Below are 17,253 nucleotides of genomic sequence, written 5' to 3' on the forward strand. Positions count from 1 at the left end.
CAGCCACCAGCACGGAACGTTCCGCTGTGGGATTGTCTCTGACCCCCGGACTCTGTCCCCAGCCACTGGCAAGATGCCCAGGAGGTGCCCGTCACCCCTCCTCTACACCCTCAGAGAAGGGTGGCTCCCAGCTGGCCTCTCCCCGCTGTCGGAGGCGTGGGTAGCAGCTGGGAGAACCGGCTGGATGCCGCCCCTCCCCTTGGGCGTGGAGTAGGCACCTGGCGGGCTCCCTGCGTGGTAGACGCCACCGCCACACACACCTGCTCCTTGTACCACCATCTGCTCCCAGCGTGCCCTCCTCTCCCCACCCTCGCCCTCCTGCCATGGATGAACCTGCCGAGCCCGGGAACCAGGCTGCGTGGGACCCCTATGAGAAAAACATCTCGGAGATCAGGTGAGGCCCAGACCTGGGCACATGCCGGCAGCGCCCCTGGAGGACGTGGCCTGGGGGAAGAGCCAGAGGCCTCTGCAAAGGTGGCCCCCGGCCTCCTGGAGCCTCAGAACTGGCTGGGCTGGGCTGGCTCGTCCACCCTGGAGTGCAGATCCTTCCTGCGAAGGGATTCGAGAACCCGGGCTGGGCTGAGTCACCATTTGGGATGCTTGGGGTGTCTTGTCCGTCTCAGGGCCTTAGTCTCTCTGTCTGTCAAAGGGGTCCAGAGGCAGTTTGTCTGCCTGATGTAGGACTGGATGAGAGCAGGGGCTTGGTGCATGGTAGTTGCCCGGGAAACAGGAGGGCCTTTTGTACCCGCTTTCCTCCCAGACGCGACCAAAAGCCCTTCAAATGGGGGTGCTTGCCCTCAAGGGGCTTCTGTTCTGTTTGGGGGGGCGAGGATGGGAGAGCAGAGGTGGACTGGGTTTGGGATACAGCTGAGTCTCAGTCAGAGTCTGTGGCCCTGGAGGACTTGGGGACCCAAAGGATGGGTCCCCAAGACAGAGCTTTCCCCACCTCAGAAGTGTGACTTCTTTGTTCCTAGGAATGAGTCAGACACTTTTATAGTACCCACTTTCCAGATGAGGAAACTGAGGCTGAGAGGGAAAGTGATGAGACCATGATTACACAGCCTGAAGCACATCTGAACCCTGTCCACCTGACCCCAGAGTCTGTGTTTTCCCCTCTCCTCAACAGCCTCAGCGATACCCCCTCCCCATGGCTCCATTTCTCAGAGGAGAAAGTGGAGGCTCAGAGAGGGCAGGCAGCCTGCCCAAGATCACACAGCGAGCTGTTTAGATGATCCCAACCCTCTATATCTTGCATTCTGCCAGGCAAGTCTCTCCTGGCCTCCTGAGCTCCTCCAGCCACCCCTGACTGTACTGTTTCAGGCTCGCCCCTCCACTCCCTCACCCTCATGCCCCAGACTCCAGAGACGAGCAGTTGAATTCTGAGTGCTGTGTGACATAGACAAGCCTCCTGGGTCTCTGGGCCTCTCAGGATGAGAGTGACTACCAGGCTGGTCCCAGCTCTGTTTGAAGAAACTCCCAGCATTCTCTCTTCAGCATTCTTTTCTCTGGGCCTCTGGGTCCTGCTATTTCTCCCTCCTGAGATAAGCTGGTTCCCTTCCTGGGTTCCCACATCTAGGAAGCCTTTTCTTCCCACCAGGCCCTGGGAGACTCCCTCTTCTTTGCTCCCGCACAGCCAGTTGGCCATAAAATCCCCAGCCCTTGCTCAGTGCGTGACCTTGATTCAGTCATTTGTCCTCTCCCAGCCTCAGTTTCCTCATCTGAAAAATGGGAGTAAATAACCCTCACCTATAAGACACTTCTGGACCGAAATTCTGCAGCCCCCTGGGAGGTGGCTTAAAATCTTCTTTTCCATGAGCTTCTGGAATCCCCTGGACCCAGAAGGATGCCTCTCATGAGGGCCCTTAACATCCCCTTTGGATTCTCTGCTGCAGGCCCCTCAGACACATAATGTCCCCAGCGTGGTGTGGGAACTCAGTGGCTCCCCAGAATTATTCCTCCTCCCAGGTTGCCATCTCAGGGGTGGCCCCATCGGTCACCAGGTCAGAACCCCCCTGCAGTTGTCTTTGTCCCTTCCTTCCTCTCCCTCCCACGGCCTGTCACTCCCCAACCCCACTCTCCTGACCCCTGACTCTCTCCATTCTCATGGTCTCAGCTCAGGCTTCATCTTTGCCCTTGGAGCCTCTCCCTGCCCTCCACGCCTCCAGTCTTTCCCAGAGCTTCCCCTCCCCTCCTCCCAGTCCAGAGGCCCTCCAGGCCCTGGCACCCTGGCTTCTCCAGGTCAATCCCCTCCCTCACCTGCATTCCATCTACCCCAGCACTTCAAATTCCCTGGTTATACCTCATTATTCCCTGCCCCAGTGCCTTTGCATACATGGTTTCCTCTGCAGGGATTCCCAGAGAAGTCTTTTCTAAATCTTTAAATCTATCCCTGGCCACCCCCCTGCTCAAGTCCCTTCCATGGCTCCCCAGCACCCACAGCGATGGTTTCCAAAACCTTTTTAAGACACAGATTCCTTTGTCCAGGAGAAATCTTACATCCAAACAGAAATACATAATAGAGATCAAAACAGAGCTGCTCTGGTTTAAAATGGGGGAGTGGGGCTAGGGTCCTGCTGCTGGCCCTGATCCCTCTGTGGGAGCACCTCTCTGCCCCTCAAGCTGCCTCCCCACCTTCCTTGCACCGTGGGCCCCACCTGGCTGCTTCCGCATCTCCTCCAGCCCAGATCTCACACCTTGAAGACTCTGCACCTGGAATGACCTCTCTCCTTCACCTGGCAAACTCCTTCTCACACAATTTAAGATTCTTGGCCACCACAGGTAGGTCCCTGATCACACTTCTGGCTTCAGACCTGTGCCGTGGTACCAAAAGGTGGAACCGTTCACAGACAGGGACAGAGTCAGGACCACCTCTGCAGTCCTCGGCTCGGGGACCCTGTGAAGGCTCTGAGAATGATGTCAAGGAATGAATGGAGGAGAGATTAGGCAAGCTTTGAGCTGGAACTTGCAGGATGAGTCAGGGCTGGAAGACAAGTGAGGAGGGGCAGGGCATGCAGGGGAGGAGACAGTAGAGGCAAAGGACAGCGGCTGCTGAAAGTGACATGAATGAGTCCTAATGTCAAGGGCAAGAAGTGATTCCCAGGACACTAACTGCAGCCCGATTCCATTTTTAAGCTCCCCGCCTCCCCCAAAACAAGAAAAGCTAAGCAATATATCATTTTTAAAATACAAGCATAGGGACCTCCCTGGCGGTCCAGTGGTTAAGACTTCGCCTTCCAATGCAGGGGGTGCAGGTGAGCTAAGATCCCACACGCCTCAGGGCCAAAAAACCAGAAAAAAGCAATATTGTAACAAGTTCAATAAAGACTTTAAAAATGGTCCACATCAAAAAAAAATCTTTTAAAAAATTTTAAAAAAAACAAACTGTCTTTCAAAAAAAACAAGTGACTGACAGGGATTTAATTCGGATGGTGGAGAGGGGGAGAGGCCAATGGAACAAGGAGGAGCCCAGAGGCGCCCGAGAGACATATCGCTTGGAATGTTCTAGTTCATTAGCTCATAATTTGTTACAAATGATGGTTTAGAAATGTTAAATGTGTTCCTTGGAGACTTGTATGTATCCAGAGGACTAAAAAGGGATCTTAAGGGCCAAACCAAAATTTTAAGAGGAAAAAGTTAGAAGCAGGAGGCAAGCAGGACCCAGGCAGTTATACTAAGTTTCAGGAGGCAGAGGTGACACAGAGACAAGCCCAGAAGATGTTAATCCCTAGAGAATCTTTTTAAGGTTCACCTTGCTTAGTGTCTTCCACCTATTACCTCGTTTAATCCACACAACAAGTGTTTGAGTTACGCCACGAGAATGATTAACGATTATCATTCTATTTATGACGAAAGCCACTGAGGCCCAGAGAGGTTGAGTGACTTGTCCAAAGTCACACAGCTGTCAAGTGAGCTGTAGTCAGGATGTGAACCAGGACAGCCTGACTCTATCACACCCTGGAAAGGGTGGGCAGATATGGAAGGAATTGGGGGATAAGCAAGATGAGGGAACAGGAGGATCAGGAGGTAACCCTGCCCAGACAGGAGGCTTAGTAGGTATGTTGTGCTCTGCCGCATTTCCTGGCATACCCCGTGCACTGGGCTGCACCTTGACCAGCCCTTTCTGGAGAAGATCAAGGCCAGGAGAAGCCTAGCCAGCGTTTGGACCTGTGGTTGCTGTTCCTCCCCTACCTCTGATCTCGGAGAACCCCAAACAAGGTCTTTTCAGATCTCATCGTTTTTATGGCTGAAGTCACCAACTCTGGTTTTACAGCCCTGGCTCCTCCTTCCTTGGGGAGGCCAAGCTACTTGGATGATTTTATGGCTATAGTCCTGCCAGTCACAGAGCTGCTTTTCCCAAGGGGAAGGGGGCCGCTAATAAAAAGGCAATAAACAAATAATTAGACCTTGGACCTCTTGCCTGGGTGGAATTTGGGCAGGCAGAGAGGAGGTGGGGTTCTGGACCTCCACTAATAAATCAGGCGCCCTGGTGAGGATTAGAAAAAGACGCTCACAGCCCCACCTCCCCTTCTCCCCCACCACTGGTCTCCGGGCAAGGGACCCAGGCTTGGAGAGTGAAGGGAAGGATGTGTTTCGGTTCCCTGGCTCTCTAGAGGCCAGGGAGGGGGCGGTAGGATGTGTGCCCGCATCCCACTTATCCTGCGGTCCTGCATAGGGATCAGGAAGTGGGAACATCCAGGACACACTTGGAAAGAACCAGAGCGGCCCAGTTTGCCAAAGGCAGGCTCTGGGGGATGCAGAGCGGGACCCAGTGGACCATCAGTGACATCGAATGCTGAGGCAAGAAGGGAGACCTTGGTCTCGCTGGGAGGCCTGAATCAGAGACCCCAAGAGTGGCGTGGCCGGCTACTCGCAGGGGGACCTGGACCAGGGACCCCGAGGTCTCTGCCACTGCAGACAAGAATGTCCGCATCATGAGTCAGGCAACCCACAGGAAGTCAACCCTGTGCTCAAGTCCCGCCCGTGTCACCCGCCAGCTGGGACCCGCCAGGCAGACAGGGTCCGGCAGATAGCCGTGCATCCGTGAAATGGGTGTGGTGGGTGATGCCCCAGGACATGTCAGACTTGCCGTTCTCTGCTGAGTCAGGGATCACACAGTTTTCCTTCCTCCTTCTTTAATTCCCGTGACCACTCCTGAGCCAGGAACTCAGGTGCCAGGAAGGGTGGGGACGGGGTGAAAGATGGTAATAATTACGACTTTCCTGAGCGTTGGCCACGCACCAGGCTTGTGCTCGGAGCTTTGTGTGGCTGAACCCCTTCCGTTTTCACAACAGTCCTGTGAGGGTGATGATGTTAGGATTCCCATTTTACAGATGGGAAAGCTGAGGCCCAGAGAGGACTCGTACATCTGGGATTTGCTCCAGAGACCCCTCTCTTTACCTGCATGCTAGAGAAAGGGATCAGACAGGGGCCTGGGACTACAGGGAGGGGCTGCCCCTCTGTGGCCCCGTCACCTTCACGGGGTGGGGGTGGGAGCTGGTCACCCCAAATGGGACCAATGAGTCTGTGGTCTGTCCACCCTCCAGACCAACACTGCCCCATAGATACATAACCCGAGCCCCCTAGGTAAACATTTTCTTAGTCCCATTAAACAAAAAGTAAAAGAAAGAGTTGAAATTAATTTTAATTAGATGTTTTATTTAACCCGTTATATCTGAAATATTCTTTCAACCTATAATCGATAGAAAAAGATTATTAATAAGATATTTTAGTCTTTTCATACTAAGCCTCTGAACACAGTGTGCAGTTTCTCAAATCAGGTGCTGACCTTACATCAGAAAGCTCTGATTTGCATTCAGTTCTCATCACCGTTACAGCTGACAAAAGTCGATTCTCAGGCCTGAGCTTTTCCAAACCTGCATAAAAAAGTATTCCAATAATTGAATTGAGTGTCAGTGTTTCAGTTGAAATCAATAATAATTCAATAAAATTAAAAGTTGTGCCCCGCTCCGTGTTGCATGGGCCACATCTCAAGGGCTCAGTAGCTACATGAGGCCAGCGGCCGCCATGGGACAGAATGGTACAGAATGGTACGTTTCCATCATCAGAGGAAGTTCTATTGGATGGCATGGCTCCGGGCTGCAAAGGCCTCAAGGGTGGGGAGAGGTACGTAGTAGGGGCTTAATAAATATCTGTTGGAAGGGAGAGAGAGAGAGGGTAAGGGAAGAGAGAAATGTTGAGAAGAACCTTCAGGCTAAAGGCACAGCACATGCAGAGTTCCAACGGTGTGGTGGAGCATGGCGTATGCAGGGAACAAGTTGAACTTGACAGTGGGAACGGAGCAACACTGGCTGTGCTAACGTGGGGATCGAGGGGAGGTGGGGCAGTGCAGGCCAACGGGCCCACAAAGAATCTGCTGGGCTTTGAGGGACAGAGCCAGGGATGCAGTACAAAGAACCCTGAGAATTTGAAGAGAGTGATTCATTTCTTTAGCTAGATTGTCCTCTATCACCATCATCATCAGCATCATCAAAGTAATAAATCAAAAAATCATTTAAAAGTGTGTATAGATTTTAAATGTGCAAGAATAGCCGGGGAAGAAAAAAAAAAAGAATGGGGAGGGAGAATTTACCCTATCAGAACTTAAAATCTATAAAGTTACTATAATCCAAACAGTATGACATCCCACCCTATGACCCTGCAATTCCAATGCTACTTATCTGCCCAAGAGAAATGATCATGTAGTTTCCACACGAAGACAAGTATGGTCACAGTAGGTTTATGCATATTAGTGGAACCCGGAAACAGCCATGAACAGGAGAATGGGTCAACACACCGTAATCTATTCATACAGTCGAATTCTACTCAGCCATAAAAAGGAACAAACTCTATAATGCACACACAAACATAGGTGCATGTCAAGAGTATTATGCTAAGCAAATGAAGCCAGATGCCAAAGAGTACTTTCTATAAGTTGACAGCTCTAGAAGGCCCAAGACCAGCCAAGTCAATTTATGATGGAAAAACTCAGAACTCAGGGTGGAGGTGGAGGCTAATTGGGAAGAAGCACCAGGAAATGTTCTGGGGTGATCGACTATTTTATATTATGATAGGGGTTTGGATTGCATGGAGGTATTGTGCATTTGTCAAAATTCACTTAAAATTAGGAGGCTTTGAGAGACAAAGTTCTTGCTGGCTATCCACCTATCTCTATATCATGGTCATTTCTATGTGGGGGAAGTGCAGGTGATATTCATTTTCTTCTCTATTATTTTTTGTATCTTCCAAATGTTCTATATGTAATTTTTCATAAGCAGAAAAATAATGATTCTAAAACTTTAGGTGATAATAATTTCCATCTGTTATTAAAATAATTGAAAACACGAAAAAAGAAATAGGACGTTTCCTCAACAGGAAAATAATGTTCAAGATGGAAATGGGATATCTCGCAGCTATTAAAAAAAATTTTTTTATTGAATGAAAGATTCTTTAAATTCTATAGTGCTTTAAAATTTTCAAAAGTTTCACACACATGATTTCATATAATCCCATAATAACCCTTTTAAAAAAATTCCTTACCGGGCTTCCCTGGTGGCGCAGTGGTTGAGAGCCCGCCTGCCGACGCAGGGGACGCGGGTTCGCGCCCCGGTCCGGGAAGATCCCACGTGCCGCGGAGCGGCTGGGCCCGTGAGCCGTGGCCGCTGAGCCTGCGCGTCCGGAGCCTGCGCTCTGCGGTGGGAGGGGCCACAACGGTGAGAGGCCCGAGTACCGCAAAAAAAAAAAAAAAAAAAAAAAAAAATCCCCTACCCCTATGTTGCCCCTCCCCCCTTCCCTCTCCCCAACGATAACCACTACTTTGTTCTCTGTATCTGTGTCTGCTTCTTTTTCGTTTTATTCACTAGCTTGTTGTGTTTTGGGGATTACACATATAAGAGATATCATGCAGTATTTGTCTTTCTCTGTCTGACTTACTTCACTTAGCATAATGCCCTCCAAGTCCATCCATGTTGCTGCCAGTGGAAAAATTTCCTTCCTTTTTATGACTAATATTCTATTTTATATATATATCACATCTTTTTTTTTTTTTTTTAAGTTGCAGCATGCGGGATCTTTTAGTTGCAGCATGCGGACTTCTTAGTTGTGGCATGCAGGCGGGATCTAGTTCCCTGAGCAGGGATCGAACCGCAGCCCCCTACATTGGGAGTGCAGAGTCTTACCCGCTGGACCACCACGGAAGTCCTTATCACATCTTCTTTAGCCATTCATCTGTTAATGGACACTTAGGTTTCTTCCATACCATGGCAATTGTAAATAATGCTCTGGCAGCTATTTTTATGCATCGGCAGGCGGACTCTCAACCACTGCGCCACCAGGGAAGCCCTCTGGCAGCTCTTTTTAAAAAACAAGGATTGTAAATCAACTATACTCCAATAAAAATTAATTTTAAAAATAAATAAAATAAGATAAAAACAAGGAGATAGCTGAAGATTTGAAAAGACTGCCATAGTAGAGGAACTAAAAAATAAGCAAGATGCAGAGTAACGTCTGATATCAATATTGCTTAGAAGGAGGACGGGGACTTCCCTGGTGGTCCAGTGGGTAAGACTCCCGGCTCCCGATGCAGGGGGCCCGGGCTCCATCCCTGGTCGGGGAACTAGATCCCACATGCACGTTGCAACTAACCTGGAGCAGCCTAAATAAATAAATAAATAATAACTTTTTAAAAAAAAGCAGGACGAGGAGGAGCAAAGAAGGAAGCCCGGTGCCCACACTGTGCTCGCATGTACTTCTGTAAGTGCGGTTAAGTTACGCACCAAGCTGGTAGTATGGGGACCCCCAGAGGCTGGCATGGCCGTGCTGGGGGAGACCATTAACTTGTTAACAAGCCCAGATGATAATAAATACATATAACTTAGTAATAAACCCAGATGATCAATAGATACAGAGATACAATCCAATAATTTGTTATTTTCCCTTTTTTAAAAAAAAACTTTTTTTTTGGTCCTGCCGTGCAGCTTGTGGGATCTTAGTTCCCCAACCACGGATTGAACCCGGGCCACGGCAGTGAAAGCACTGAGTCCTAACCACTGGACCTCCAGGGAGTTCCTGTTATTTTCCTAATTAGATTTTCTAAAAAGAAGGAAAGGTACACATGTGCCATATTAAGGCAGTCTAGCAGGTGTAAAACACATCCCCCACTTCTGGATCTTAACACGGTAGAAGTTCATTTCAAACTCACATCCCAGCCCCATGTGGGCTCTCCTGGTGATGGGATGCCAGGCCCGGCTCTGCCATCCTCCACCCGTGACTCCCAAGTCCCCGGAGAAACCTCTCTGGTCCCACCAGCAACGGGGGCAAAGGGCGAGCACATGGCAGTGACTGCCACCGTGTTCACATTTCAGAATTCAAGATGTGCAGAAGGGCATAAAATGGAAAATTCTGGTTCTCACAAACACCCCAGACCCATCCCCAGAGTAACCACTTCTAATGCTTGCCTGCCAGAAAATTTTTCTCTATGTGTGTATCTTGTTTTCACTTACTTATTTTTTTATTTTTTTTTTTTTTGTGGTATGCGGGCCTCACATTTTTTTTTTTTTTTTGTGGTTTGCGGGCCTTCCTCCTCTGTGGCCTCTCCCGTTGCAGAGCACAGGCTCCGGACGTGCAGGCTCAGCGGCCACGGCTCACGGGCCCAGCCGCTCCGCGGCACGTGGGATCCTCCCAGACCGGGGCGCGAACCCGGCCCCCCCGCATCGGCAGGCGGACGCGCAACCACTGCGCCACCAGGGAAGCCCCACTTACTTATTTTTTAAACATGAGTAAGATACTACTTTATATCTGGCTCTGCCCCTTGTCTTTTCACTCTCTGTAATATCTCAGACGTCTTCCCAAATAAATGCTACCTCCTTACCCCTCCGATCTTTTGGAATTTTCATAATGAAAATTCCAAGACATAGAAAAACGTTGGAGGAATTATTCAGCACGCACCCCCTCTATACCCACTAGTCCTAAAATTTTACTATACTTGTTTTATCTTATATCTGTACATCTTTCTATCCATCCAGCAATCTGTATTGGTGATGCATTTCAAAGGAGTGATTTGCAACCATCAGAACATTTCACCTTAAGCATTCCAGGCTGCATATTATGAAATAGACTTCAACACTTGTTTATGGGCTTTTTTTTTTTTTAATAGATGAGGTTTATGTACAGGGCACTGCACAAACTTATTAAGTGTGCCATTTTGAGAAATACATGTGTAACCCCAATCCCTATCAAAACATAAACGCCTCCTTTTGAATGGCTGGATTCCAGGGTTTGCAGGCGGTGATTTATTCATCCAGTCCTGATTTCTTTAACCAGTTCTCTGTTGTTCAGGTCCCTCTTACAATGTTGCAGTTAGCATGGTGGTACATATATCACCGGGCACTTCCTCAAGGGCACCCATCCCATAAATTTCTGGGGGTCACATTCATTTGTGCATCCAACAGATATAATGGAGTGCTGCCTGCCTGTCTGATGCTGGTTCTTGGAGGTGGGACATGGGAGAAGCAGAATTTCTGTTTCCTTGTAGCTACTACTAGTGGGGAAGATTGATTTCAAGAAGTCAATAGACAAAGAAAATAGTTACTAAGTATTAAAAGGGCTATGAAAGAAAAGAACAGAATGCTGAGAGGGGTAAAAATGCGCATGGACCGGGTGTCCTCTGCTTGAGTGGAGGTGGCCTGTATAACTTAAAATGTTGCCAAGTGATCTCCCAAAGAGGTTATTCTAATCAGTCTCCTCAGCCACTGCAGATGAGAGCAGGAGAGTGAAAGAGCCCTGTTCTCTGCGCTCTGGCCAAGGTGTGAGTCAGTCCACTTAGGTGGAGGTGGCCAGAGGAGATGGGGGCGCTTGAGGAGATGGGGACGCTTGCCCACATGGGCTCCAGGCGGAGGAATTTCGGGAGGTGAGGGAAGGCACTCCTGCAGGCGAGAGCAGCTCAGGCAAAGGAGAGCAGCTGCCACTGCACAAGGTGTCCTGGGAATAAGGCGCACTGAACCCAGCTCAGGCTTGAGGAGCTTGAAAACGCTCTCCCGAGCAAGGCAGGCGAGTTGACCACAGGCACCCGCTGTGAGTCAGCAGGACAGCGGGGCTGCGGAAAAACTCCTCGTGCAGCCTGATCGCATGCGTGGACGGGCGGGGCCCTCTCAGAGGAGTGGGGGTCAGTTTCAGTCCCATAAGACCCCTGAATGCCAGCAGCCTGCCCTCTCCCCCTCCTTTGTACACACTATTCCCTCTGGTACACACACACAAAGTAAAGCCATACCAAGACAGAAACAGCACAATTTCGGTTCAAATATTTACTAATTCTTTTTAAAAGTCTGGTACACACACACACACACACACACACACACACACACACACACACACACACACACACGGCTCTTCCCTCACCTCCTTCAGGTCTGCTCAAATGTCACCTCCTCGGAGGGCCCTCCCCTGATTCCATCGATCTCAAATTGCAAACCCTCCCAACCCCAGACGCTTCCTGTCCCCCACCAGCTTCATTTTTTCCACCACCATCCGATACACTGCACTTTAAACATTCTGTGTTAATTTTATGGTTCATTCAAACATAAACTGCAATGGGGTTTTTTGTTCTGTTTTGTTGTTTTTTTGTTTTGTTGTGTTTTTTGTCAGTTGCACTCACTTTCCTATCCCCCAGGGCCTGGCACATAGTAGGGGCTCAATAAATATCTGTGGGCCAAAGGAATGAATTTGCCCCATCTCAGGCAGGATGGCCTAAAGCTCCTGGAATGGGGAGCTCTCTTTGAACCTCAGACTGGGAGGTCCCTGGAAAAGAGGTCCCTGGTCCCTGCCCACCCATCACTGCTCGTTCGTCAAATGACACCAGAGAGGTTTTGAGAGTGACCTCGGATTACACGGCAAAGCGAAGGCAGGCCTGTAATCCAGGCAGGTGTTGCTTCTCTGCACAACCCTGGGTAGCCAAGAGGGACGCTGGCTAACGGGATGTCTTGTTATAATAGTGGTTAATGGGCGTTCAGGTTTGACATTTATACGAATGAGGTTTTTTTTTAAAAAAAAAAATCAATCAGTAAAATCGATTTGTGTGTGGGGGTGTGTGTATAGCTTTATGAATTCTAACACGTGTAGATTTGTGTAACCATCACCACAATCAGAATACAAAACTGCACCACCGGCCCTTTGTCGTCACACCCTCCCCCATCCCTAGCTGCCCGCTCCCCTCCCACCCCTCAACTGATCTATTCCCGGTCCATATACTTTTGTTTTTTGTCAAAAATGACATACTCGTTTCCTATTGCTGCTGCAGGAACTGACCACAGACCGAGTGGCTTTAATGAAATACAATTTTGTGCTCATACATTTCTGGAGGTCAGAAGTCTGAAATCAGTGTTGCTGGGCTAAAATCAAAGTGTCATCAGGGTGGCACTCCTCCCGTTCCCTTCTGTGCCTTTTCCGGCTCCTAGAGGCCCTGCATCCTTTGGCCCGTGGCCCCTTCCTCTATCTCTTCAAAGCCAGCTGCGTGGCCTCTTCCGATCTCTCTCCTCTCTGACCTCTGCTTCCATTATTATATCTTCTCTCTCTGATTCGAACCCTCCTGTCTCCCTTTTACAAGGACCCTTGTGATTACATTTAGGGCCCACTGAATTCTCTCCCCATCTCGAAATCCTGAGCGTAATCCCAGCAGCAAAATCCCTTTTATGGTGCAATGGATCATATTCGCAGTTTCTGGAGACTGAGACATGGACATCTTTGGCGGGGGGGGGCGGGGGTCATCATTCCACGCACCACAGTCATTAAATGGAATTGTACAGATGGTGATCTCCTGAGTCTGTCTTCCTTCTCTCTGCCCAATGCCTTTGGGACCCATCTGTGCGGTGGTGAGTATCAAAGGTTTGCTTCTTGTCCTTGCTGAGTAGTACCGTGTGGTGTACATGTACCACTGTTTATCCACTAACCTGCTGACGGACGTTTGCGTTGTCCCCGGTTTTGGGCGATTATGAATAGGGCAGCTGTAAACATGCGAGTACAGATGTTGGTGTGAAAAAGAGTTTTTGTTTCTCTTGGGTGAACTCCCAGGAGAAGGAGGAACTCTGCTTTAAAATCTGTGCTTATCTTAAGATATTTCATTGAGGTCTATTGATATACAATATAGAATATAATTACAATATAATGATAATAATTATAATATACACCTAGGAGCTAAATATTCCTGGGACCAAGGGGAAGGGGGTGGACACTGAGACTTAGAGAGGTCATGTAAGCTGCCTGAGGTCAAACCTATGTCTTCCTGACCGCCCCCCACCCCCAAGACCCCAGAGCCCCTGCCCAGAATGAGCACACCTGAGGACAGCTGTATGACGATGGGCGAGGCGCTACCCCATGGCACTGGGTGGCTAGGGGTGCAAACTGTGGGGCTACACTGCCTGGGTTCAAACTCCAGCTCTGCCGTCTGCCGCTGTGTGATATTAGCCAAGTGACTTTGCCTCTCTGTGCCTCTACTTCCTCATTTGTAAGGCAGGGATAGAAATACTATAGCGGGTGGCCTCCTAGGGTTGTTGAGGAAATAAACGAACTAAGGCACCTAATGTAGTGAGGAGTGTCGGGCCAGGGGGCACTGTGAGTGTTATTTGTATTTCTTCATAAATACTGATGGAGGCCCTCCGTGTTTTGATACGTTGGCAATCCAGACAGAGCCCCCCCATCCCAGGCTACGGGGGGCCTTGAGCTCTGGGCCACGTGGGGGGATGAACAGGAAGCAGAAACTGCAGGCCAAGAGACCGGGGAGGAGGCTGCGTTGAGGGTCCAGGGGGGCGAGGAGGAGACCTGAGCTGGACGAAGGTAGTGAGGACAGAGAAGAAGAGCTAAGGCCTGGTGGATGGACTGGGGGGCGGGGGGATGGGAGGGAGGGAGGAGGGTCGCCAGGTTGGGCCATTCTTAGAGTTGCATGTCCTGGGGTCTCCCTAGCAGGGCAGGCCAGGCCCCTTCGAGGAGGCTAAGTACGTCCTTGGCCCATATTGTCCATCATGTGGGCTGTAGCTGTGTCCGCTGTTCCTCCAGCTGTTGGTCTCTGCGCCAGCGCAACTGCCATCTTCGTTCGTCTGCTCCTACCAAGCAATAGCTGCATGCCAGGTCCAGGGCCTGGCATGGGAAAAGAATGGGCTCGGAGCCCAGGGAGAGGAAAGGTCACCCCAGGGCCAGATTTAATTTACAAGGTGGGGAGAGAAGACGCACAGCACCTGTTTGGGGACACACAGTAAGATTCAGCCAAGCAGGAATCCGGGTGGGGTCCCCCCCTCTCCAGCGGATACGAGGCCAGAGGCTGGACTAGTGCTCGGAGCACTGGGGGGCTTTGACTGGAGTGGGGGGGACGTGGGGAAGGAGGGCCTGGAACAGAACTGTCTACGGGGCTGAGGGTCAAATCTCAGCTCTGCTAGGTACTTGCCGCGTGGCCTTGGCCAAATCGCTTACCCTCCCCCAACCTCCGTTTTCTCACCTGTCGGCCTCATAACATGCAGGGAGATCCCAGCTCTCCCCCAGTCACGTCTCGATTATTTATTAAACATTGATGCTCAGTCATTTACTGAGCAAATAGTTGTTCTGGGCCCAGAGGGCGCATGGGAAGGTCTGGACACTGTTCACCTGAAATGAGGCTTTGGAAGTTTCTAAAGTCCCCAGAGGGGATCCTAAAATGCCCAGGGGCTGAGAACCACGAAGGCAGGTGAAAGGAGGTAACGAGTGCTCTTTGGGTTTCCTGGTAACCCCCTACATTCATTCGCCCATTTATTCCTTCAAACGTTCATTCATCACACATTCATTTATTCACACATTCGTTCAATCACACATTCATTCATTCGCACAGACATTCAACCACACGTATTCATTCATTCACACGTTCATTCATTCAGTCAAGTACTGGTTGGGCACCAACAATGTGCCAGCACTGTGGATTCCACCCTGGCCTCCACCCTGAACCCCCAATTTGGAGATGGTAAGTGCTGAGGGGGATGGCGGTACACCCTCATATTTATTCATGTATGCATTCAGTGACTATTTCAGGGACTCCTGAAGGGCACAGTATCTTTTCCTGGTTGGCAACTCCGTTTTCCTCTCCGGTAAGCTGGGGAGGACATTTCTCGTTCAAGGAGCTGTTGGTGAGATCAAGGACAAAAATAGCGCTGTACGCTAAAGGGAGCTCCAGTGTCCTGAGCATTTATTAGGAGCCGGGGGCTTAATAATGTATATTATCCCTTTTAATCTTTAGGTAGGATTAAAACCTTGAGGTTGAAATTACTGTTATCTTCGTGTGTCAGAAGAGGAAACTGAGGCTCAAAGAGGTGAGATCTGCTGCCCAGGGCACAGAGAGAGCACATGTGACCCACCAGAGCCAGGACCCAGGCACTTAGCAGCTAATCTGCCTAGTGACTGATGGCCTCACAGCCCCGCCCACTGACCTAAATCTGCCTGGCAACTAGTGACATCACTAATGCTGCTGCCTGCGCTCAACCTATGACATCACTGAACAATAAAGTAATTACAATAAGCTGAGGGCCTACTGTGTGCCAAAGGCGGTGCCAAGCAGCCCCTCCTCTGGGCTCACACGATGCCCGGTGTTGCCTCTATTACTAAGTATAATAATAACAATAATTTTAGCCTGGATTTATCGAATGCAGACCACAAGCCAGGCTCTATTTTAATCATTTTTATTTCTATGGGTGCATTAAACCCTCCCACTATCTCTATTTTTTAAAAATTAAGAAACATTTATATAGTGCATATTCCTATGTCAGGCCCAGTTCTAAGCACTTTTTACATGCTCACGACCATCCTATGAGGTAATGTTTACTTATTATCCCCATTTTATGGATGAAAGGACTGAAGCACAGAGAGGATGAATGACTTGCCCACAGCCACATGACTGGAGAGAGGTAGGATTCAGACTCATGTATTCTGGCTCCAGGGTTTATGCCATTAACCAAGACACCATGCTACTTCTCCTATCCCTATTTTACAGATGAGGAAACTGAAGCCTAGAGAGATTAAGCCCCAGGCCTCAGCTCGGCTAGAGAGTGCCAAAGCCAGACTCTGAGCCTGCAATGTCCAGCTCCAGAACCACACTCTTTCTCACGTCTGTCCTACTTAGGTTACTTAGAAGCAGGGCCTGCAAAGCCCCTGCCACCACCACTCTGAGGTGACCAGCCCTTCCTTCCTGGTCCCCTCGGGAACATCCCCCAGCCAGGAGCAAAGGAGGCCTTTTCCAACAGACCCTAGCCCACATGCCAGCTTCCTCCATAGCCCCCTCCCAGCCCCGCCTTGGGACACTGCCCTTGGCTGGGCTGAGCCTTACCTGGGCTCCCCAGAGCCCTCCTTCGACCCCAGGCAGAGGAAACAATTTCTCTAGCTTTTGTCCTTCTCCTGCAAGCCTGAGCCTGGTGCCAAGCCTTGGAGAAATTCCCCATGCCTCAAATCTCTGAAGCTGGTGGAGGCCTTCAGGAAAGACACTGGGAGATCCCTGGGCAAGTCACAGCCTTCAATGGGCCTCAGTTTCCTCATCTGTCAACTGGGCGCACGAGGGAAAACTAACAGAAAAGGCCTGTGCAAGACAGCTGGGGTTTCACCTTCACTGGGCCCAGCACCTCGTCTCCATTTTTTTTTCCCTTGCCTCATTTTTATTAAAAACAGTTGTTTTAGTGGGAAGCGTATTTTTTTCCCTTTAATGTTTTATTCATTCATTCATTCATTGCAAGTTTTTTTTTTAACACCTTTACTGGAGTATAATTGCTTTACAATGGTGTGTTAGTTTCTGCTGTACAACAAAGTGAATCAGCTATACATATACATATATCCCCATATCTCCTCCCTCTTGCGTCTCCCTCCCTCCCACCCTCCCTATCTCACCCCCTAGGTGGTCACAAAGCACCGAGCCGATCTCCCCGTGCTTCCCACTAGCTATCTATTTTACATTTGCTAGTGTAGATATGTCCATGCCACTCTCTCACTTTGTCCCAGCTTACCTTTCCCCCTCCCTGTGTCCTCAAGTCCATTCTCTAGTAGGTCTGCGTCTTTATTCCCGTCCTGCCCCTAGGTTCTTCTTGACCTTTTTTTTTTTTTTTAATTCCATATATATGTGTTAGCATACAGTATTTGTTTTTCTCTTTCTGACTTACTTCATTCTGTATGACAGACTCTAAGCCCATCCACCTCACTAGAAATAACTCAATTTCGGGCTTCCCTGGTGGCGCAGTGGTTGAGAGTCCGCCTGCCGATGCAGGG

The 17,253-nt window shown here is 49.6% G+C and overlaps 1 protein-coding gene across 1 annotated transcript in view; it reads left to right on the top strand.

Moving 5' to 3' along the window:
• Positions 1-221: 221 nt before the first annotated feature.
• LOC114484129 (sulfotransferase 2B1-like) overlaps positions 222-17,253 on the top strand; it is a 27,585-nt gene continuing 10,553 nt past the window's right edge. Inside the window, exon 1 of the mRNA XM_028478330.1 lies at positions 222-394. Within this exon, the coding sequence (XP_028334131.1) occupies positions 324-394 (71 nt within the window). The 5' untranslated portion in view covers positions 222-323. The remainder of the gene's footprint in view (positions 395-17,253) is intronic.

Source organism: Physeter macrocephalus, chromosome 17, assembly GCF_002837175.3.
Source record: "Physeter macrocephalus isolate SW-GA chromosome 17, ASM283717v5, whole genome shotgun sequence".
Taxonomy (NCBI): Eukaryota; Metazoa; Chordata; class Mammalia; order Artiodactyla; family Physeteridae; genus Physeter; species Physeter macrocephalus.